This window comes from Athalia rosae, chromosome 4 (genome assembly GCF_917208135.1).
Source record: "Athalia rosae chromosome 4, iyAthRosa1.1, whole genome shotgun sequence".
In the NCBI taxonomy this organism is placed as follows: domain Eukaryota; kingdom Metazoa; phylum Arthropoda; class Insecta; order Hymenoptera; family Athaliidae; genus Athalia; species Athalia rosae.
In genome coordinates, this window is record NC_064029.1 from 16,976,801 (window position 1) to 16,999,857 (window position 23,057).

General features: G+C 38.0%; 2 protein-coding genes across 3 annotated transcripts; one reads left to right on the forward strand and one right to left on the reverse strand.

The window, feature by feature from the left end:
- Nucleotides 1-335: 335 nt before the first annotated feature.
- Nucleotides 336-5,618, reverse strand: LOC110117494 (pigment-dispersing hormone peptides-like). Its single transcript, XM_048653529.1, has 4 exons — nucleotides 5,368-5,618; nucleotides 998-1,237; nucleotides 704-861; nucleotides 336-591 (listed from the first exon to the last, which is right to left on the reverse strand). Exons 3-4 carry the CDS (start codon nucleotides 842-844, stop codon nucleotides 460-462), a joined length of 273 nt encoding a protein of 90 aa, XP_048509486.1. The 5' UTR covers nucleotides 845-861; nucleotides 998-1,237; nucleotides 5,368-5,618; the 3' UTR covers nucleotides 336-459.
- LOC105693788 (probable chitinase 10) lies at nucleotides 3,024-22,979 on the forward strand. Of its 2 annotated transcripts, XM_048653511.1 has the most exons (31): nucleotides 3,024-4,598; nucleotides 5,214-5,319; nucleotides 8,783-9,073; nucleotides 11,096-11,392; nucleotides 11,514-11,764; nucleotides 11,835-11,888; nucleotides 12,040-12,623; nucleotides 12,700-12,882; nucleotides 12,950-13,091; nucleotides 13,180-13,539; nucleotides 13,629-14,119; nucleotides 14,204-14,432; nucleotides 14,530-14,718; nucleotides 14,788-15,085; nucleotides 15,162-15,406; nucleotides 16,310-16,743; nucleotides 16,817-17,146; nucleotides 17,245-17,413; nucleotides 17,505-17,716; nucleotides 17,792-18,128; nucleotides 18,232-18,636; nucleotides 18,717-19,013; nucleotides 19,114-19,325; nucleotides 19,445-19,723; nucleotides 19,811-19,996; nucleotides 20,083-20,368; nucleotides 20,478-20,854; nucleotides 20,974-21,501; nucleotides 21,585-22,049; nucleotides 22,159-22,284; nucleotides 22,375-22,979. In XM_048653511.1, the coding sequence occupies exons 4-31, from the start codon at nucleotides 11,112-11,114 to the stop codon at nucleotides 22,531-22,533; spliced, it is 8,109 nt and encodes a 2,702-aa protein (XP_048509468.1). In that variant the 5' UTR covers nucleotides 3,024-4,598; nucleotides 5,214-5,319; nucleotides 8,783-9,073; nucleotides 11,096-11,111; the 3' UTR covers nucleotides 22,534-22,979. The 2 variants fall into 2 exon arrangements, with proteins under 2 accessions (XP_048509468.1, XP_012269359.2); XM_012413936.3 differs by lacking the exons at nucleotides 3,024-4,598; nucleotides 5,214-5,319; nucleotides 8,783-9,073 and adding an exon at nucleotides 9,765-9,924.
- Nucleotides 22,980-23,057: the final 78 nt, after the last annotated feature.

The following is a 23,057-nucleotide window of genomic DNA, read 5'->3' on the forward strand; positions in this document are numbered from 1 at the left end:
AGATAAACAGGTATTTATTTCCTTTCTCACTGAATTAATTTGTCATCTATGGCATTTTAATTACACGGATCTTATTTTCAATTAATTGCATATCAATATTGTGATGTAATGAAGGGATCTGAATGGGTAAGTGTTGAAAAACAAATCCAATCTTCCTTATTTATGTGTATATCTATTCATTTTATTGATATAAGTGTCATAGGGTTTGTTCATATGGTTATACATCATACTAATAAAGTTTAATCGCTCACACCGCATACAAATCTGCAGTACAAGTCGATTCGTCAATAATAAATAAAGACAAGAGAAAAAAAATCAAATTATTCATTGCTTCGCCGAATTATTTTATTCGCGCCATTAGCTCAAAAAAAAAAATAATTACGATTGAACTGAAAAGGAGCTGTGCGTTTCTGAAATTCAGCAAACTATAGTCTAAACTATGCAGTCGGTGTTTTTGTGTCACTTGCCAATTTTATTGATATTCTTCGGTAAACCAAGCAAAGAATTTATCAGCTCCGAATTTCTCTTGCCATTGGAGTTAAGAATCCCTTGACGTGTGAGGAGAAATTTGGCCAGCTGCAACTCTTTATCCTGTGAAGAAAAATACACCAATATTATCTACGTTATCAAATAGAAAAATAGATTGCTAACATTCTGTTTTATTGCAGATCGAAACTAACTCAAATTTACACAGAAAACATACCAATCCTCTGCTGTAGCGAATGAGACTTGTCAGGGCACTATCCTGCTGCATCGTTTCTACTGGCGCACCTTCCACGTGCAATCCATGTCCCAAAACAACACCAAAAACCGTAACCGCAAAGCAACACGCAATCAGATGCATCTTGTTTTATTAATCACCTGAAAAGCGAACGTACGGTGAAAAAATTCGGCGTACGAATTCGCAAATTATAGAAAACAGAATATAGTTTCGTGAGTACTAATCGTACTGATTGACTAATCACAATAATTCATATAGTATACAGAAGATACACACCCGACTTTTTTAAAATCTCTGGAGGTCTTCTCTTTGTAGATTGTCTAACGGCCGTCTTCTTGATAATGTCGTAGAATTCCGTTGGATAAATTCTTTTATACCCCTTAGTGATCATTTTTCAGGGGTGGTGTATCAGTCTGTCTGTTGCAGCTGTGATGTAAACGACGGGAATTCTTGCAAACGACAGGTTGTCTCTTAAAAAGAAATTCGCTCTCCCTTACGTAGATTATCGAACGCTACCTGAGCATAGGGAAAACGAATATTTATAGCCATGTAAAATGCAATCCAGCTGAACTAATCGAGCGTAATTTCAACCACCCACAGTTTTGCAGCGAAAAAATATGCTGCGCGATTACAAGAGGGATGGGAGCGGGAAGCGTTCGATGGAGCGTTACATTTCTCTATTTTTGACGACTCGTCGTCTCAGCTGCAAGTTTGTTATTCTAATTTACATATCCTAAGGGCTCAGGCTCACGACTGTGGGATGTGAAGACCTGTTGTGGCGCATACTTAAAGTTGGACCTGATGGACCCGGTTCCAAGGGGGCATCAGGCCCAAAACCTGATCCGAGTGCTAATATCAAGGTGACCCTCCGCAGATTTCTCACCCAAGTCAAAAGGGATCAAAAAGTTTCAACAACGTTTCGCCTCGCCCTCGCCGAGGTCAAGGATACCTAAAAAAATGCAGCCCTACAAATACAGAGTGATAAACGGAACGGGAGACTTTACGACGGAGTGGACGAAATTTAACAAATAATCGGAAGGCGCTTTCAGTTTGTACGGTAATTTTAATAAATTAATCATCAATTATCGCAATCTTTCAGGTATTTCAATTCCTTACTTTTTACAGAAATCAGTACGGAATTTTCTACATGAGAAGGCGCGAACGCGGAAGAATATATTTATTCTATTGTCATGATCGCTATCTAAATCATTCGTGGATGATAAACGGTGAAGATAAATTTTTAATAGACATAAAAGGGAACGTCTGCAGGTCACTAACCAGTTCAGTATATAACGTATATCAGACCTTGAACTGGCTTAAGCGTAAATTGTTTGGAGTCTCAAGACAAAAATCGCGCTTAGGCGCCAACACGCCCAGCCAATTCCGCGTAAATGATCTCCAGAATAGCTATTTGTCCTGGAACTTCCATTACGTAATAATAATAACAGTATTATATCAGATAATCATCCAAAATATTCTGAATTATCTTTCATCGCGAGCTTTTCGATTCAAAACAAGGTTTCGCTATTACAATATCGACAGATTTACGATCCTCCAATAATTTCCAATAACCCGTTCGATTTTCCCATATAATTCAGTTGCCGCAGGTGCGAAAGCTTAAAAAATGAGAGTCAGATTTCAACACATGCGAACGAGACACGATTTGGATTTTTTTATTTATTTATTCATTTTTGGTCATTTGGTTTGCTTTCCGTGAGGTCCTGAGTAGCGAGCAAGTAGAAATCCAAAAGCGATACTAAAACGGATATGCTTACGATCGGGTATAGCCCGTAAAATAAGAAAAATCAAAAATAAATAAATAAATAAATAACAGAAACCTGTACCTATTTTGTATATAAATTACGATTGAATTAGTCCACGGGTTCCATTTACTTTATAGCCTTCATAAAACGTCTACAAGCGTAAAAACATACCGACAGTGACATAAACGCGTAATGAATAAAAAATAAATTTTCATTTTCATATCTGTTCGAATTTCTATCAGCAGCTATGTGTCTACCTATATGCCAACTCGATTATACGAATTCCAGTATTCACATACGTATGTCATGATTTTATGGATATGAATAATGGGTAGCATCCAAAAATACAAAAGTAGAGATGGAAGTTTATAAATCCTTTGTCTCCTGTCGCCACTAATATTGTTTATATTGAATTTCAGAATTGAAATTCGACAATTATCATCGCGTCGGAATCCATCAACGAAATATGGAAGGAGCTCATACGGTACTGAGTAATAAACGTATAGTAGCGATCAGAACTATGTTTACAATTTTATATGTATTTAAATATTTTTTCTATTTATTTTCTTTTTAATCCGAAGCAATAGTGGATTTTGGATGCCAATGACCTAACTGATGCTCTTCTACAGCTTTCTGACGGTGAAGTGGAGGCGACAGGGGACAGATTATTATTTGATGATGTCCGATCGGTATTCTGTGACGAGAGCGAACTCATTAAATCGAAGCTATATACACTGAAATCTCATCTAAGCGCAAAGTGCTGCCTGATTCCAATCATATAATCGAACTACTGAAGTGGGCAACGATGCGGACAAGATTTGCATAGTTGAATCACGTAACAGATTCAAGGATACTGAAGAGGATCGAGTACAAACTAGATGCTTAAGTGCACTCAGATTAGATTCTGATTTTATAGTAATCGATTTTTTTGGTACGATAAATGAGTCACGCTTATATTTATTTTTTCCTATTCGTGCGATGGGGGAGAAGAATCTAATTTATTCGAAGAAATTCGCCGTGTAAAATTCAGAGGGTTTGAACATACGCGATCTGAGAAGTAATTGAAACGCGTGTTGGTGCTGTTTTATTTACTTTCAATTCTACAGATATACCGCCTCCCATTTTTTAAACATCTTATTTTACAAAAACTGCATGTATGTCCATTTCAACTACAATTTACACGACGATTTCGCGCAAGATTCGTGTCCGTAATAGAGTGATCGTCATTTACATAACGATTGTTTCCTTTATTTATTACATTTGTAACATGAGATGAAATGAAATTGATCGGATTCAGAGTCGTCGATTGGAATAACTTCGACTCATACCAATACATAATATATTTAACGACAGTAGCCGTATTGAAAAAGCGGTTTTCGGGTGTGGCCACGGTATTATGATGATCGCATGTCATTTAATTTTTTTATACTCTTTCTAGTTATTCGATTACCATTATAAAGAGCCTATTTTTACGATATGCGATTTGACAAACAGTTATACTTACACATAGTTTTTTTTGGTCAATTTACGCTCACCACATACTTATATACCAAAGGATTCGCACTCGTGTGTGTTTAGATCAATATTTCGTTCCTAATCATCCATAATCTGATAAGCCTCCCGCGCGCGGTGTTAATATAATTGGTCCGTATTCAAATTATAAAATAAATCTGGTACATGCTAGTGCCTTTTTTGAATTCGTTCACTTTTTAATTCGTTGATGTTTTATTTCATCTATATTGATCTTTTCGCAATGCAACTAGTTCTGAGCTTAAAAGAAAACGCTGAAGGGTCCTCAAAATTCTCATGTTATAGTAACCCTTCTAAATTTTGAATTCGCTGAAAAAGAGTAGAAATAATTAACAATTAAAAAAAAAACAATGTCAGGAGATGAAAAAAGAGATGATTAGGAGCCTAAAACGTCGAATGATCATTTCTTTATACATTCTTCTCTCTTTGTTGCAGTAGGCGAAATGCATCTTCTCAATTATTCGATGACTCTCAACTTCTTGGGCCGAAATTTGTGCGACGTGGGCCTCGCCGATGTCTCTGGATATGAGGAGATGATTGCGGTGCGGTGGCGGAGTTTTGAGGCGGACGCACGATCATCACCGGTGAGTTCGGTGCAAGTTCAAGGTGAAACGTTGCCATTCCGAATAAAATCTCTCGCTCTTTGCTTATTTGGAGGTGGTCGTTAAACCCGAATGCATTCGCATGCTGTAACTATATCTACTTATACTATACATAACATACACTTTTAATAAGATACCTTGACCAAACTACGGCACAGAAGTAATATGCACTTAAAATTTTGTGGGAATCTATTTTTTAAATCTTCAACTGCGATATTTCATTCGCTTATAAAACGACTTGAAATTCTTTCGGATTTATCAAAGTACAGAAAAGAAATAATTAAAGTCATACCTCGTTACTGTCTACCTCTTAAACCGTCTGCCCTCCCACACGATTCCACAAACAATAGATTTATAATAAATACTTTATGCGTTTATCAATCTATATAAGCGATTTTAATAAATTCTGAATTCGGGTCACCCGAAAAAATTCCACTAAACAATTTCTGAAAATTTTTATACTTTAAAATCAATCAAAATGATAATTTGAAAATTGAGATCACAATTTTATGGTAGAATCATACTTGAATGCGCAAATGCGTATCATGGTTTTTTTTTTCTTTCAATCTTCTAATCAATTTTCATATATTATTGCAGCTCGATCGATTGCTCCAAAGTTATGTATCGCTCGAATGATAATTGACGATAACCCTATGCACTGTGAGAAGTTACAAGATCCGAAGTCAAGAGCCGTTTTTCCAAGGTACAATGAAAAACTTTAGAGTATTCAAAAAAATGCTAGTCTATTTACCTGTCGGTTGATATCTGCTATCTTTACTTCGACGCCTCAGGGTGAAGGGTAAAAGTAAATTGCGCAAAGTTCGAAGACAAAAAATATTAAATTTAACAAGACGTACGTAGAAACCAATGCATGGGCTATACCATGCATAATGTGTATGGGTATAAAACGTGCGATGCAGTTTCTTGCAGCAAGTAATGTCTGTATGTAAATCTACCACTTGCCATCAGGGACGCGCGAACGTAGCAAAAAAAAGCTATGCTTACAGAGCTATCTCTTAAAGGATGATCACGTCGATGTTGTTAATCACTATATGATGCATGGTAAATACTGTATAATGAATTATTCATTCAATTCCACTCACGAAATAAATCAACGTAATTATAATGTACACGATGTTTCCGTTTTTTTTTCATCTGGTTTGTTTTTCTATTTATTTATCAATACTTCTTCGTCGATCTGATCGAAAGGGGTAGTTTAGCGTACGAAAAATTAGACGGGAAATTCTGTTCCTTGCAATTATTTCCATAAGTAATTAACTATTCATTGCTTTATTACCAGTCATATTATTCAGAAAATTATAAGAATATACTGAATTTTCCAATATCTGTCTATAGGGATGTGACATCGTCGTTATCAGCCTCAATTAATTCAAATACATCGTTAGATTTTTTCCTTACTTTTCACTTCCCATAACACGTAACCGAACGAGCTTATCGTGCAACTACAGAGAAAAACGAAGTAATTCGTAGCGAGATTTGGCGATAAATATTCATCGGTGTAATTAGAATTTACGTTTATTACCGAGACTATAATTACCATGTGGACTGCGACTTGCAGGGGTTGTTCGAAAAATGTGCGATCCTGGCATTTTTGTATCGATGGGTGTCGCGGAGAGATTAATTAAAAATGTACGGACTGATGAAGGGGGAAAAAACGGTGAGAAAACTGATACGAGGGGCGTCGTACATATTATACCTTGAGGCTGATGTTATTTTTGAATAAAATCGGAGGAAAATATTTTTTTTGTTAACGTTACAATGATGACCGATTAACCCAATTTTTTCATCTACCTATAGCCTTCGGGTGCAGTGTAATCGATAAAGTATTTGGAATTCTTGTCGCAATCTAATCGGTTTTAAATCACCCTACTGAAAAAAAAAAATGGGAATACGCACAAGTCTTTTCAAAAGTTAAATACACCATATTTTTTTGATTCGCATAAACATATTCTCGACAATATAACTTTCAGTTTCATTTTTATGCACCGTTTTCAGTCCCATAGAATGTGCACTGCTAGATTACCAGTTTATATTTTTCACAAAATCTAAAAGAAAGTAAAAGAAGCTTATTGAAAAGAAGGAATATTGGCAGTGATTATTTTCAGAGCAAATCTTTAGTTTTTCTTATTTACTCAATTAATATTGGCACAGATTGTCGCGTGTAGTTCAAAGATGCAAGTAGAATTGACAGTGAATATCAAATAACGATAATGTAGATATAACGGTTTGTTAATTTTGTAACATACATTAAGCCGACAGCTTTTAGCCCAACATTGTTAGACTCGGTATGCTTTCCGCGTACATTCTGGGAGCAAATAATAAACCAATTTCGAGATATTGAAAAATGAATTGAAAAATTTCAAACAAAAGGATAAGAAGAGCAAGTCGTTGCGCGGCTCCGCTGATCGTTTCAAGAATTTTAAATACAACTCGATCCGTATAGAACTTGTACAGAACCATACAGTATGTGGATAGCCAATTCCATTTATCCAAATTGATATTTACTCAACATTTCACATTACATTTAATTACCATAGCGACCCGGTGTTTTAAGTATTACATACATGTGTCATGTGTATATAAACTTCTATGGATGTACAACTGAATATATTCAAACTCAGGGCGTGCCTTTCGCTTTGTGCTTCATCCTCGCACTCCATTTTACAGTTATAATATATTACACATGTGACTAATGCGTCTAAATGCAAACGAACGTATAGAAACTTGAACTGAAATTAATACATGAGATACATATGCATGTAAAGAAACTGTAGTTGGTCGTACGATCGAGAATTTAAGCATGCAACTTTTTATTATTTGGATTTTGATCGTCCACAAGTCGTATAGAACGTGATATCATCCTCAGTACGCAATGGTAAAAATAAAATCCAAAAACCTTATTCAAAACATGTACATATGTGTACGCTGCAATTGTAGGGTTTTTCCATTTTTCATGTCTAAGAAACACACGAGAATTATGTCGTTCGAAATCTATGCTACAGATTTAACTCGGTCTCAATTTTAATTTCCGCGAGCTTTGGTTGTATCAGTAGAAGAATTGCTCAAGAATTTCGATAAAAGTTTCGTTTGAAAAATTAATGTTATATTGTCAACAGACATAACGACAGCAAAAGTCTGGGTCATTGGAACTTACGTGTCATTTTAATACAAGGATTACCTTACCTTCTAGTACAAAAATTATGCGATTGGAATTACAATGATATAAATTATTATATGAAGCGCGGTGACCATACGAGAAATCTTTCGCGGTCAAACGCACGTCGCGACGCTATTTTAAAAATGCAGACAGATTCATCATCGTCCACATAGCAGTTTGTTTGTTCAATTGATGCACATACTAGGTACATGAAGGTACATAGGTACAATACCCATGATATTTTTCCCCCGAAAAAATTTTTCCTAGATGAATAATTAATTTTTGGTTCTCATATAAATTCACATATGATAGATCGAGTGAAAATTGTGAGAATTAACACAAAATCAGTGTACATGGTATCGCCCGTCCAATTCGTTGGGGTCCATTAGGCTACCGCAAGATTAATTGTAAATTGTGATTTATGGATAAAATATTCACCAGAATTTTATCCGCGATATAAGAGCTAATTGATTACACGGTATCTAAAAAGGAATATACACGTAACGCACTTACATATTTGTTTATCAAATAATTAGCTGGGATATATTCCCCAAAAAATTTTCGTCTTAATCCATATTAATATACCCAATACAGAGAAATATAACATTTAAGTGTTAAAATATCTCTCCACCGCAACGTAAAATTTGTTACGAATCATAAATCACCTTCCACTGTGTAAAATATAATAATTAGAAGTACCCATATATCTAACCGCACACTCATCACGAATTCGCGGAAATCTTTTAAAATTCGAAATCGATTCGCTTGGACCCTGTTTGAAAAACGAAAAATAAAAGTGAGAGAATAAAGAATGCATCAAAGAAAGAAGACCCGAATATTAAATGCGTCATGGGGTAGGAGAAACTCGCGAACTATGATATGCCAAATATTTCCGAAATAAAATCAAAGGTTTTATGTTGAAAAGAATTTCTTTTTTATCTTGTAAAATTCCTAATATGTGATTGATATCCATAATAATCCATTGCAGGAGATGCAGAAGTTTGACGAATGAATGACACGCGCCATCGTCCTTGGAAGAAGAAAATTCCTGCATGAACTGCAAAGCACACTACCTGCATCAGAAATACAGAGAATGGCAAATAAGGATAATAAGCTAAGAGTCGTTGGCTTTATGAAGATGTCCAAAGCAAAAAAGAACGATAAAGAAAGGATGCTAATAAGCTGGAGCAAAATAAATGCAAACCTGTTGCCGTTACACTCCGGTGCAAGAACTGCTGCAATTTTACGATCCGCGCTGCACAAGTTCTTCGGCGTTCAAGTAAGTCGCTTCGCTAATTCGTATGTTCGCTTATGTGCAATAATCAATGATATTATAATGCCGTGAAAATTGTCAGAAGAAACAAAGCCTCGGATTCGGTCCATGCATTTTTTCTTTTTTCTTGGTTTTTAATAATTTCAAACTTGTAACATTCAGTGGATGTATAAGACGTCTGGAAAACCTGCCAATTTGCTTCTACCTCCCATAGAATCCGGTTTTTCTTCCTTACTTACAAGTTCGAACTCCTGCGCGACCGCACCATCCTATACGGGGTTCTGGATCAACTAATTCAAGGTCTTATATAGAAGAGTTGAAACGATTCGATTCAAGAGGTAGATTATTGATTGGATGTGGATTTGATTTGGAAAAAAATTATATTCTGGCAAATCAAAACCCTTCTGTACTCAATGATGTCGACCTTCGCTAATTTTGCACAACGCAAGTACCAAATCCGAAAATTTAAAACCGCCTGGCAAAGTTTAATACCTGTTTTTTTGATCGGGAAATCACTTGTAAAATTTTAGAGAAAATCTTCATTACCACAAGACATTTATTGGCATTGGCACGAGCCTCATAGTGGCTTTTATCGATGGCCAGGTATCTTGGGGCCTCGCGTTGCTGCAGAAGGAGAAGTAGTGGGAGCAATCGGTCCCCATGGGTATATATGGGCCCCATACGCGCCCGGAATACCACATTCGTATTTTGCCCTCTCTGTCCTCAACGGGGACTTATTCATCAGAAATAAGACAATAGGCCTTCGAAGATTGCAGCAGTTTAGTCGGTTTTCAATATCCCAAGGTGTCGGTGGTTAAAAATCAGGGCCGCAAGTGCCCGCCTGTTCTGTTCGCCAGGTCCGTTTCCGTTTTACTTCTTTCGTTTTGTCTTCTATTCGCCGATTGTGAAAATTATCACATCGTTACGACTAATTAGGGCTATTGCCAGATCATATGCGTACAGAGTTTTATGCGTAATTTTATAAAGTCTGCGATAATTCATTGTTTGATTAATAAATTGTGTAACATTTTATGGGGAATATAGGTATGGTATAACTGTAAAGGCTGTATAATCAACTACGGTAAATCCGGTGTATTATGGTTTATTGACATATAATGAAGTTCCTCTTATTCCTCACTGTGTTTATTCAAGGGTGCGATAGATCAGAAATGATTGTTCCAAGATTCGAATACCGAGGATAATTATATGCAAAACAGAAGCAATGGTGATTGAACGTGTTGTGCAGTGTTAATTCAACTCCCTTTGTTCGTACTTTGAATACTGTGATATACGTATAGTATGTAAGATGCATCGACGTATTTTTAGTTCAAATCAAAAACGGCGCGTCAATTAATTATTGCCGGTTTATTGCATGTATAGGTAAAATGAGAATGTTTATGAACTTCAGAACTTTTAATGTGCAGATTTAATAGGATACAACTTTATAACGTGAAATGACGTGATATTTTGGGACGATGAATATCAGGATCTTCTTACGGTCAAAAATTCCTTTTAAACAAAATGAACAAGTCGATATGGATTAATTAAAAAAACTCGTTTTACGCGCATGTGTAATATTATTCGATTAACTTCATCACGGAGCATTGTTGGAAATTTAAACAAGAAGTCTCGCTCTTTTCAATAAAAATGAAATATTGGATTTAATAACGAACGAAAAACACAGAACAATAAAAAAAAAAAAAGTAAAGCCTTCAACGTTGCTGAACTTTAATATGATCTCTGCATTCTGTAACGTGCATATTGATTAGCACTTCCGTTATTCGAATATGAATATCGAAAACGCAAGTGTACCTTTAACTGATTGTTGGCTCAGAAAGTGCTCCAGATATTACTTTCAAGATTGTCAGTAGATTATCATAATCATTTATAATTACGAATTTAATGAAATTAAGTAGGGGAGCTTTTGGAGCAAGCACTGGCGTTACAAGTATCATTTAAAACATGATCGATTCTTTCAATTTACTAAATTCCTTGAGATGATTATATACCATGTGTTGTATTTTACAGAACTTGAGATTCAGTTATGAGCTGGTTCAGCTTGGCCCTTTTGGGCATCACCGCTCTAACAGTTGCTACCCCATTTCGTATAACAAATGAGAGACAAAGGCACATACCACCAGCTGATGCTTTATCGTTTCAACGAAGCGCTGTTGAGAGACCTCCAGAGGTTGCAAGAAAAATAACTGATCAATCAGAGTATGGATCAAAACAATTACCATTGCGAACTGCAGTTGAAGCTCCACCAGATATAATAGGATCGAAATCTCTGCCTCTCCGGGAAGCTGTTGAAAGTATCCCACCAGAGTTAGTAGAATGAATTATTTTATTGGAAGTCATTTTCAAGTAATGAGTATCCATGGGTGAATTTACCACTCATTTAAACCTAATTTAAGCGGATATTCCATTTTTATTAACTTGTTTTTAGATTAACACGAAAGGTTCCACTACGTGAAGCTGTGGAATATCGAGTGGCACCATTTTTTGGTGGATTGGATCACGATTCTATTTGGATTGAGCGTTTGACACCACCGTTTCTTCGTCACACACAATATCAGACAAATGTCATCTGTCATCTAGAAGCCAGGGCTGCGTACAGACAGGAACCCTTTGCCTTGTTGCCTCAATCTTTACCTGATCGAAAATGCACTCATTTGATTTATGGTGCTGCTACTTTGGGTAGGAACCAGTTTGTTCGTTCTTCAGTGGGCATTGTGTGATGCGAATTCTTAACGATTAATGATTACAGATCCCCACGAATTGACCTTGATCCCCCAAGACCCGGAATACGATGAAATTAAAGGTACCGATATTCTCTTTATAATAAAATATCTCACATTAGATATACATATAAAAAACTGAAAAAAACACAGAGATACTGCTTTTTGAATGAAGGAAGTATCGGCGAATAGTCCCAATTATTGTTGTACAAATCGCTGTTCAAATATTTTCAGGTGGTTACAAAGCAGCATTGGGATTGAAGCTAAGAGATCCAGCGCTCCGAATCCTGATATCGATTACTTCGCCAGATAGTGGCAGGTTGTTCAGAGAGCTGGTACACGGGCATACGTGTTGTCAGAACTTCGTTCAATCCATTTTAAGTTTCTTGAAAGCGTATAAGTTTGATGGAATAGAAATAGACTGGGACGCTGCATCTAATGCAGAGATGAAAATGCTTCTGAGAGAGCTTTACGAACCGATGAAAGAACGAGATCTAATGGTGGTTGTGGCTATCAGGCCAAATGATCAAGTAGATCCCGAAATTTCGGAAATGTCGGACCTGCTGATCTTTAGATCGTGGCGAAATGACTGGTCTAATGTCGCTGCACATCCAGCTCCACTAAAATTTCTAGAAAAAATGGTAGATAAGTGGATCAAGGGTGGTGCAGATAGCGATAAAATTATTCTCGGCATTCCGTTATTTGGTAATAGTTATACTCTGAAATTGGAAAATTCTACCGAAGTTGGATCACCGATTTCTGGCTTGGGATTGCCTGGGCGATACACAGGTCGTCGTGGAGTTCTAGCTTACTATGAGGTATGGAGCATGAAGATATTACCTTCCTCTTAGAGGTATAAGAGAGATACCATAAAAGATCTATAAATTTACACAGATTTGTGAGAAAATAGAAGATGGTTGGCTCTATGGAAGAGATGAAGAAGGTTCGTATGTGAGATATGGAGACCAGTGGGTAGGGTATGACGATCCAATATCGGTAAAATTGAAGATGGCGTACATTCAAACCAAGGGTCTTGGTGGAGTATCGCTGTGGGCTCTGGATTTAGACGACTTTCAGGTACAGCATAGAATTGGATTTTAAATTAATTAGGTGGCACAATATCAACTAAGGTATTTTATTATAGGGACTGTGTGGCACTCCATGGCCAATAGTGACGGCCGCTACCAAGTCTTTTGGATCGTACAATCCAAACTTGAGAGAATGTTATGAAGAAGGATTATTCAGTGATCCTAACGATTGCTCAGGGTTTACGTCCTGCGATAATGGTGATTTACATCTACATATAGTTCTTATAGCGTATAACTCCAGCAATGCATAATTTTACGTGGTGTAATTATTGCCCTCGTTTTTCAGGTGAACTGTATCATGGTAGCTGCGGTTTTGGCAGATTTTTTGATTCTGTAACAGGACTTTGCGTCAAAGCATCTCCACAGATTTGTATCCCTGGTCAATCTCTACGCATATCCCAGCCAAACTTGGATTATGAGCGATTTCGTGAAACCGAGGAAGTAGAGAGCTTAGAATTGAAGGAGAACAGTCCTCGTGTTGTGTGCTATCTTACCTCATGGGCTCTATATAGAAAAGGCGAAGGGAAATTTGTGCCAGAACATTTAGATTCAAGACTGTGCACAGACGTGGTATATGCCTTTGCTGGACTCAACCCTAACACATTAAATATTCAACCATTCGATCCATGGGCGGATATAGAAAATAGTAAATCGAAGAACTGTTTCATACATTATTGTACCATAAATAGTTTTCCAGTGAATGAAATTTGACATATTTTTTAAAACTATCCACAGATCTGTATCAAAGAGTGACGTCAATCCCAGGCCCAAGGGTAATTTTGGCAGTGGGAGGCTGGACGGACAGTTCTGGTGATAAATATTCTCGTTTGGTTAGTAGCGGAGCATTGCGTAGAAAGTTTGTTGCATCAGCAATAAGCTTCCTCAGGCGACACAACTTTGATGGTTTATCAATAGAATGGAATTACCCTCGTTGCTGGCAAAGTGATTGCAAGAGAGGCTTAGAATCTGACAAACCAAATTTCACCAAGTTGATAAAAGAATTACGAGACGAATTTAACAAACAAGTACCAAAGTTGACACTAGCTGTCAGTATATCCGGGTACAAGGAAGTCATAGACAAAGCATATGAGATTGAAGAAATATCAGATTTGGTAGACTTCATGTCCGTTATGTCTTACGATTATCATGGTGCATGGGAGACTAAGACAGGTCATCTGGCTCCCTTGTACAGACAGAAAGGGGACAACTTCATTCACTACAATATTGTGAGCATCAACTTACCGACAACGATACGCTATTATCAAACAGGTTCAGCAAACTCGTAATTACAAATCCATAATTGTTTTTAGAATTACACGATGGAATACCTGGTGAGTCTTGGAGCAGCAAGGTCTAAGCTTTTGGTTGGAATACCGTTTTATGGTCAGGCGTACAGACTTGCCGATGCTGCTCAATCGGATTTGGGAGACCCAGCTGCCGGACCAGGAACTCCAGGCGAATTTACAAGGCAGCCAGGAATGTTGTCGTATTACGAAATCTGCCATAGATTGCAAAAACAAAGGTGGCATCCTGGACCAGGTAATTAAATCATAATCACCATTTTATTCTGGCTTCATGAATGTTATTTAAAAATGTATTCATCTCGAACTACGCATTCAAAATCCATGACTTTCAGGGCCAAGCGCGCATTACAAAGACCAGTGGGTTGGCTATGACGATATAGACAGCGTCAGAATGAAGGGAGAATATATTATTGAGAATGGTTACGGCGGAGCTGTTGCATGGACCGTCGACTTGGATGATTTTACTAATCGTTGCTGCCTTGAATCGTTTCCGTTATTACGATCTCTGAATCGTGCATTAGGTATGTCACTCCATTAAAAACAGAATACTTTCATCCAATTATGCTAACGATTTATTAAATAATTTTTAGGCAGGCTAGTAACACCGCCACCAGCCGATGGTAGTTGTGAAAAACCAGTAGAGCCCGTTACTCCGAGTCCACCTACACTGACGACTCACAGTGATGCTTATGACGGTAAACCTCCTCCAACTCGACCTGTTGAAACTACAACTAAAAAGGCAACTACCTGGCCTACTTGGACACAAGATACCTCGAAAAAACCTACAGTCACAACCCCGAGTTCCCCGTGGCCAATATGGACTATAAAGCCAACAAAGAAGCCAGAGATTACAATTCAAACTACCACAAGAGAACCTCCAACTACAATGTAATTACTTGCAAAAGTATTGTTGTACTCAAAATCGTTAGTGCACATTACCATGCATTTGTTTATCATATTTCAGAAAACCCTCTACCACTGCAGCTCCAATAACTACAACCGAAGGAAAATTACCTGGTGTTTCTGCACCTGCTCCAGGCTCACAATGTGAACCTGGACAATATTTGCCTGATCCTTCAAGTTGCTCAAGATATTTTAGATGCGTCTTAGGTGAATTAAAGAACGAACAATGTGCACCTGGATTACACTGGCATGCTAAGCGGGGTCTATGTGACTGGCCGATTACTGCTAAATGTCAACCTGATAAGAGTAAGTCTCTACAAGAAGCTTCGAAGCATAAAACATAATTAATTCCACATCATAACGAACACAAGGTTTCATTTGGGTACTAACTGTATGAATATGTTAACAACTATGATTACAACATTATGAGCTTCCATTAAAATGATGAATAATTATTTCTCTCATCACTAATTGTCTGCATCCTCCACGGATCCTTCACTAATGTTTACTCAGGTTTGTTTTTGGTGGAGAGAATTGATTCGTTAATTCGTTAGCTGGTATAGGTAGAATTGCTCGCCCTGATGCATAAATGTACTAAATACATGTATTCAGATTCATGCTATTGAATTTAACTCAAAGTGAGAAAGACTAAATTTCACCATTCAATTCTGAGGATCATTAATTATCAGCTAAAGATTTCTTGTGCAATGGAAAAGGAATGTGTTTTGTAATCAATAACTTCTCTGATATAGTACCATATATTTGTTGACATATCTTACAAAAACCAGTTTTTCCTTGTTACATGAATATTTTACTTTTCAATCTGCTCGTCGCTTTGTTCTTTATTTAAATATGTTGTAGCCACATGAATTCTTATTTCATATATATTCATAGTAGATATGCCACAAGTCAGTTTAGTTATATGCACATTGCAGACAGTGAATCAGTTATTTTTCTCTCACATCCAATGCGTTGCATACAGAGCATCCACTTTTACCTTATTTCTACATTTTTAATATTAGACGGAAGCGATTTTATATCTGGTATAGCACATCATCGCATTCATTCATATATAAATAATAAAAATACACATGTGAATATTGAATCACCCAATTCTTGCCACAGCAAGAATATCATTCATCAAAATCACAAATAAACTGCAACAAAAAACCTGCCTCTTCATTCGTAGTTATTGCTCTTTCATTATAGCACCGTCTACGACGACCATCAAGCCATGGTTCCCTTCAAGACGTCCCACAAAGGTAACGACACCTTCAACGACTACAGAATGGAAACATGAAACAGAATTTACAACAACTCGGCGACCAGAGACTCCAAAACCTACAACAACAACCACTGAAAGAATTACTACAACGCGAAAGCCAGTAACTGTTAGGCCTGTAGAATCTTTGCCAACCGAATTACCAGAAACAATTAAACACTGTGTGCATGGGCAATACTACTCACAACCTGGTTCATGCAACCACTTTTTGATATGCGTCAACGGAGTTCTTATAAATCAGCAGTGCGGATCAGGCTTGAATTGGAATAATGATAAGAAAATGTGTGACTGGGCTTATAAAAATCCGTGCAAATTCAACAACAGGAAAAATGCTGCTCTTAAAAAAGAATCAGATGAAGATGTAAGGCTTACGAATTATTGTAGGTTTAGGGCAAGCAACGCAGATAAAATTAATTTTAGATTTGCCCTTCCAGGCTTGTGCTACAGGAAGGTTCGCGGCTGTACCTGGGGATTGTGAAAGCTATCAAGGATGCTTGTGGGGTCAACCTGAAATTTACCAGTGTGCTCCAGGCTTGCATTTTAACAAAAAAACGCACCTCTGCGACTGGCCAGAGAGAGCAAACTGTGACGCCGAATCGCAACCAGAAGCAACGACTCCTTCAAATAAACCTGCTACCCCTAGCAAACCAAATTGGACGACATCGGGAGAAGTATGGACCCAAGTTACTACTTCAAGTACAACTCCGTTGCCTTCAGCAGAAATTGACCCAGATAAAGTTTCACCACTATCCGGCCATTATAAGGTATGTCCACCTCGATCGAATTGAACAAACCAGTCTCTACCAAATAAATAAAAAATTAACTCGGAAGAATCTGAAATCCAATTTCTTTTTATGTTCAGATGGTATGTTATTTCACTAATTGGGCATGGTATCGTAGAGGTGTAGGACGTTATCTTCCAGAGAACATCGACCATACTTTATGTACGCACATAGTGTACGGATTTGCTGTTTTGGATTACTCAAATCTTGTTATTAAGGCGCACGATTCTTGGGCAGATTTCGATAACCGTACGTATTTCTATCTATATTGTAAAAATAATATGATCTGGAACAATCTGTTCAAGTGCATTCTAATTTTTCATATCAAATCTATTTGAAGGATTCTACGAGCGAGTAGTAGCCTATAAGCAGCGTGGATTAAAAGTACTGTTAGCACTCGGAGGCTGGAACGATTCGGCTGGTGACAAGTACAGTCGATTGGTTAACAGTGCAGCGAACAGACAAAAATTCATAGAACACGCATTGAACTTCCTTGTGAAGTATGGATTTGATGGTCTAGATTTGGACTGGGAATACCCTGTCTGCTGGCAGGTATAGTCATAATAGTCTCAAAGATATCAAAACGCTTGCTTTATTTAAATTAATGTACCCTGAACTTCCTTGAAGGTCGAATGCAAAAAAGGCCCAGCCTCTGATAAGGAAGGTTTCTCATCGTTATTGGAGGAATTGAGTGCTGAATTAAAACCGAGAGGCTTATTGCTGACAGCTGCGGTTTCTCCTAACAAAAGGGTCATAGATGCAGGGTATGATGTACCAGTCCTAGCAAAATATCTCGACTGGATTGCTGTGATGACTTACGACTTCCATGGACAATGGGATAAGAAAACTGGACACGCCTCACCCCTGTATTATCATCCGGACGATGAAGTTTATTTCTTCAATGCAAACTATTCCATCAATTACTGGATATCCAAAGGAGCACCACCCAGAAATATTGTTATGGGTAAGGAGGATACTCATCAAAGTGCTATCAGACTTTACGATTTACTTTAAAATGATTCTTCAAATTCCATTTGAAACGCGATTTCCTAATTCAATAATTCCAGGTATGCCGTTATACGGACAGTCCTTCACTGTAAACGATCCGAAAGCAGGGCTAGGCCTAAATGCACCAGCAAGTGCAGGTAACGCAGGAGAGTTCACTAGAGCAGCTGGATTTTTATCGTACTATGAAATTTGTGACCGAATCCACAACCGGGGGTGGACCGTCGTTCAGGACCCTCAGCGGCGCATGGGACCTTACGCGTACAAAGGAAGTCAATGGGTCAGTTTCGACGATGCCGATATGCTAAGGCAAAAGGCACAGTATGTCCGAGATATGAATCTTGGTGGTGGCATGGTTTGGGCGCTCGACCTTGACGACTTTAGGGGTCGATGTGGAGAAGGACCACATCCTTTACTGCATACTCTTCAACAAGTGCTAGCGGATCCTCCAAACAAACACGATCGACGTGAGTGTGCATCGATGAAATAATTTTAGAGCTATTTCACATAACGGATGTAATATCAAGCAGGGACATAATTTTTTCAGCTATTCGACCACCGGCTTTCGGTGAGGAACTTCAGTGGGAAATCCCTAAGGAACCGGAAGATACCGCAGAACTTGAGGTGAACACAGGATCAGCGGAACCGCTTCAGGCAGCTGGAGATGAATTCAAAGTCGTGTGTTACTTCACAAATTGGGCTTGGTACAGACAAGAAGGAGGAAAATTCCTACCCGAAGATATCGATCCAGATTTGTGTACGCATATTATTTACGGATTCGCAGTCCTCGACACAACAAGTTTAACCATCAAGCCACATGATTCTTGGGCTGATCTTGATAACAGTAAGTATATGCTATTGTTAAGAATAGAGAGTTCGCATACCAATTGATAAATATCCCAATGTTTTTTCCATCAGGTATTTAACCGATTATGTGCTTTTAGAATTTTATGACAGAGTCCTAGCTTTTAAAGCTCGTGGAATCAAAGTATTGATAGCTATCGGAGGGTGGAACGATTCTGCTGGAGATAAGTACAGTCGTCTGGCAAATTCTCCTACCGCCAGAGCACGATTTGCAACCCACGTCACGCAATTTATTCAAAAATATGGCTTTGATGGATTGGACTTGGACTGGGAATATCCAGTGTGTTGGCAGGTACGTGAAAAACTGTCTAATTCTTTTAAAGTAAGAGTTATATAACTTGATCACATTGAAAACCATGTAAAAAATATTGAAATACATTAAACTTATCAGTCGTTTATTCTTTGTGAAAGGTGGATTGCACAAAGGGCCCATCATCCGACAAAGAAAGTTTCAGTATGCTCATCAAGGAGCTGAGTGCTATTTTCAAACCTAAAGGACTTTTGTTATCGTCAGCTGTATCTCCGAACAAACGTGTCATCGATGCAGGATATGATGTTCCTGTTCTAGCAAAATACCTAGATTGGATTGCCGTCATGACGTACGACTACCATGGGCAATGGGATAAGAAAACCGGACACAACGCGCCTTTCTATGAACGACCAGATGACTGGGAGCCGACATTTAATGCTGTAAATTACTATTTCATAATGAGTTAGTTTACTAATAATCATTTTCAATGTACATTGATTTATTTTCAAACTATTTCTTTCGTGTAGAATTTCACAATCCATTATTGGATCGAAAAAGGTGCACCTCCTAAAAAATTAGTAATGGGTATTCCTCTCTATGGTCAATCATTCTCGCTGGCAGAGAGCAAAGAGAGAGGTCTCAATGTACCAACATACGGTGGCGGTGAAGCAGGTGAAGCAACAAGAGCAAGAGGATTCCTCTCATACTATGAGGTGAGTAAAATACTTCAGTTACAATCGGATTAAAATTGTGTATCTTGTTTATTGGACTCAACCATCCTTGTTTCATATTGTCTCAGATATGTGCAAGAGCAAATCAACGTGCGTGGACAGTCATTCAGGACCCATTGAGGAGAATCGGGCCCTATGCTTACAAAGGGGATCAATGGGTCAGCTTTGATGATGCAACACAAATCAGACTCAAATCTGAATTTGCTAAGAATCTTGGTTTGGGTGGGGGGATGGTCTGGGCTCTCGACTTGGATGATTTTAAAAATGAGTGTGGCTGTGAGCCATACCCATTACTGAGGACGATCAATCGAGTCTTGAGAAACTATCCAGAAGGGCCCACATGTTTAGTCACAGGTTGGCATAGCTCGTAACTTCGTAACGTGATAATCAAGTATTGTATTGCACATATCGTTGTCCGGATATTGATTTTGAATCAAAAAAATTTTAAATCCATCTTCTGCAGATTTAATTCAAGCAGAGGAACCACCTTCAGTTACATCACCCCCAACATCATCGCCACAGCCTGTTTATGTTACCACCAACCCAACAATACGTCCGACTAAACCAGCTGCTACAACATCCCGACCAGTTCATGTGACAGTACCTGAAATCGAAGATACAATCGAGATTGACGCTGGTCCGCCACCAGCTGCTATTCCATCCATCAGTGATTGCGAAGGCCGGATGTATATTCCCCATAAGACAGACTGCTCTAAATATTATGTCTGCAATTTTGGACATTTGACCGAACAGTCTTGTTCTGGTGGACTACATTGGAACAAGGATCGTTGCGATTGGCCAGAAAACACGAAGTGCAAAAAATCACAACAAATATCTGTGGTATTAATTGAATCTTTTCTCAGCAGAATGATCAACGATTGCTAGTCGGTGCACAATTATTCAGAAACCGTGTACCAAGTTTCGGTCCTAATTAATATCAACCTATTTTTATTCTACAGATCGAAACCAATATACCAGGGGAACCCGAAGAGCCATCGGTTATATCAGAAAGCCCTGTAGACCCAGACATCTTGATTGAAGAACCTGATCCGGATGAACCGGAAGTTCCAAGCATTTCTGATAGGCCAAATTTGGGAGACAAAAAGCTCGTTTGCTACTTTACAAATTGGGCTTGGTATAGACCCGGGGTGGGCAAATACCTCCCAGAAGACATCGACACCAATCTTTGCACACATATTGTCTATGGTTTTGCTGTATTAGATACGGACGGATTGACAATTAAGACCCACGACTCTTGGGCAGATATTGACAACGAATTTTACCGCAAAGTCACGTCTTTAAAATCAAGGGGAATCAAAACACTGATAGCACTCGGGGGCTGGAATGATTCCGAAGGAGATAAATACAGCCGATTAGTCAACAGCCGTAATGCGAGAAGAAAATTCATTACTCACGTTTACAACTTCATAACAAAATACAATTTTGACGGACTTGATTTGGACTGGGAATATCCCGTGTGTTGGCAGGTATTCATAACATCCAATAAATTAAGCTTCTCTAGAATCCGTTAATTACTAAAATTTTACATAGACAATTACCCAATTTTTAGGTCGACTGTAACCGTGGCCCATCTTCTGACAAGGAAGGTTTTGCATTACTACTTGAAGAATTGAGCAACGAATTCAGGCCTAAAGGACTTCTATTGTCCTCAGCTGTTTCCGCAAGCAAAAGAGTGATAGATGCTGGCTATGACGTGCCAGCATTAGCCAAATATTTAGACTGGATTGCTGTGATGGCATATGATTACCACGGACACTGGGAACGTAAAACTGGACATGTTGCTCCACTGTTTTATTACCCAGGTGACGAATTTGATTACTTCAATGCCAATTTCTCAATTAATTACTGGATACAAAAAGGCGCACCTCCATCCAGTCTTGTATTGGGTGTACCATTATATGGACAAAGTTTTACACTGGCTACTGTATCTAACCGTGGATTGCAAGCAGTTGCCTCTGGACCAGGCAGAGCTGGAGAATTCACACGAGCTGGTGGTTTCCTTGCATTTTATGAGGTAAATTCTGCTTCATGATGAAGTTTAGAGCATCAGGCATATTGAAATATTTTTTTCCATATTAACATTTATTCAGTTGCACAAAATAGCCATGCATTATCGCTTTTAGATATGTCACAAAGTGAAAAATGGTCACTGGACAGTGGTTAAGGACTACGAGGGACGCTTGGGACCATATGCTACATCTGGAGATCAATGGGTAGGCTTTGACGATGTGTCTGATATCGCGAGAAAGGTGAGAATTTAATGACTTTACATTTTAATCTGAGTTCTGTTCACACAAAGCGGTGCTATGTTTGTGTTTACAAATCGTATCATATCTTAGGCAAACTTGATACGAGATTTGGGACTTGGGGGTGGAATGGTATGGGCTTTGGATCTTGATGACTTCACGAATAGATGTGGATGTGGAAAGTACCCACTTCTGACTACACTAAACCGTGGCTTACAGGGTAACACGTATCAAGCGATTGATTGCATTTAATCAAACTCATAATCCTAATGTGCAATAGATCTTATTACTCCAATGTCACTATACAAGGCTCAAGCTCTACATACGTACATGCAGAGCGTATGGATCCTTGATAAAACGATTTACTTCTATGTAATGAACTTCATTTTCAATTGTTCGAATCATAATACGGACCATATGGCATTCGTAATATCAAGTCGACAATAATGATTAAAAATGACTTCGATTTATGGCAAGATTTGCTACTCTCAAATAAATTCTTCCAAGTGACATGGTTTGAATTGCTCAAATTATATGTAACATTTATGTATGAACTAATCGTCATGTCACCTGTGAAGATTCCGTGCGTGTTATGTATTTTTAATCGCACCGAATAAATAAGTAGATATAGGAACTCTTTGATTCCATATGCATTGTAGGTAATTTGTATAGTACTCAATAAAGGACTGCTATTAGTATTTTGTGAGTCGATATTAACGTTCATGCTTGAGGGTAACATGAATTCCGAATCACTCGTAATTCATAATTATTCATAA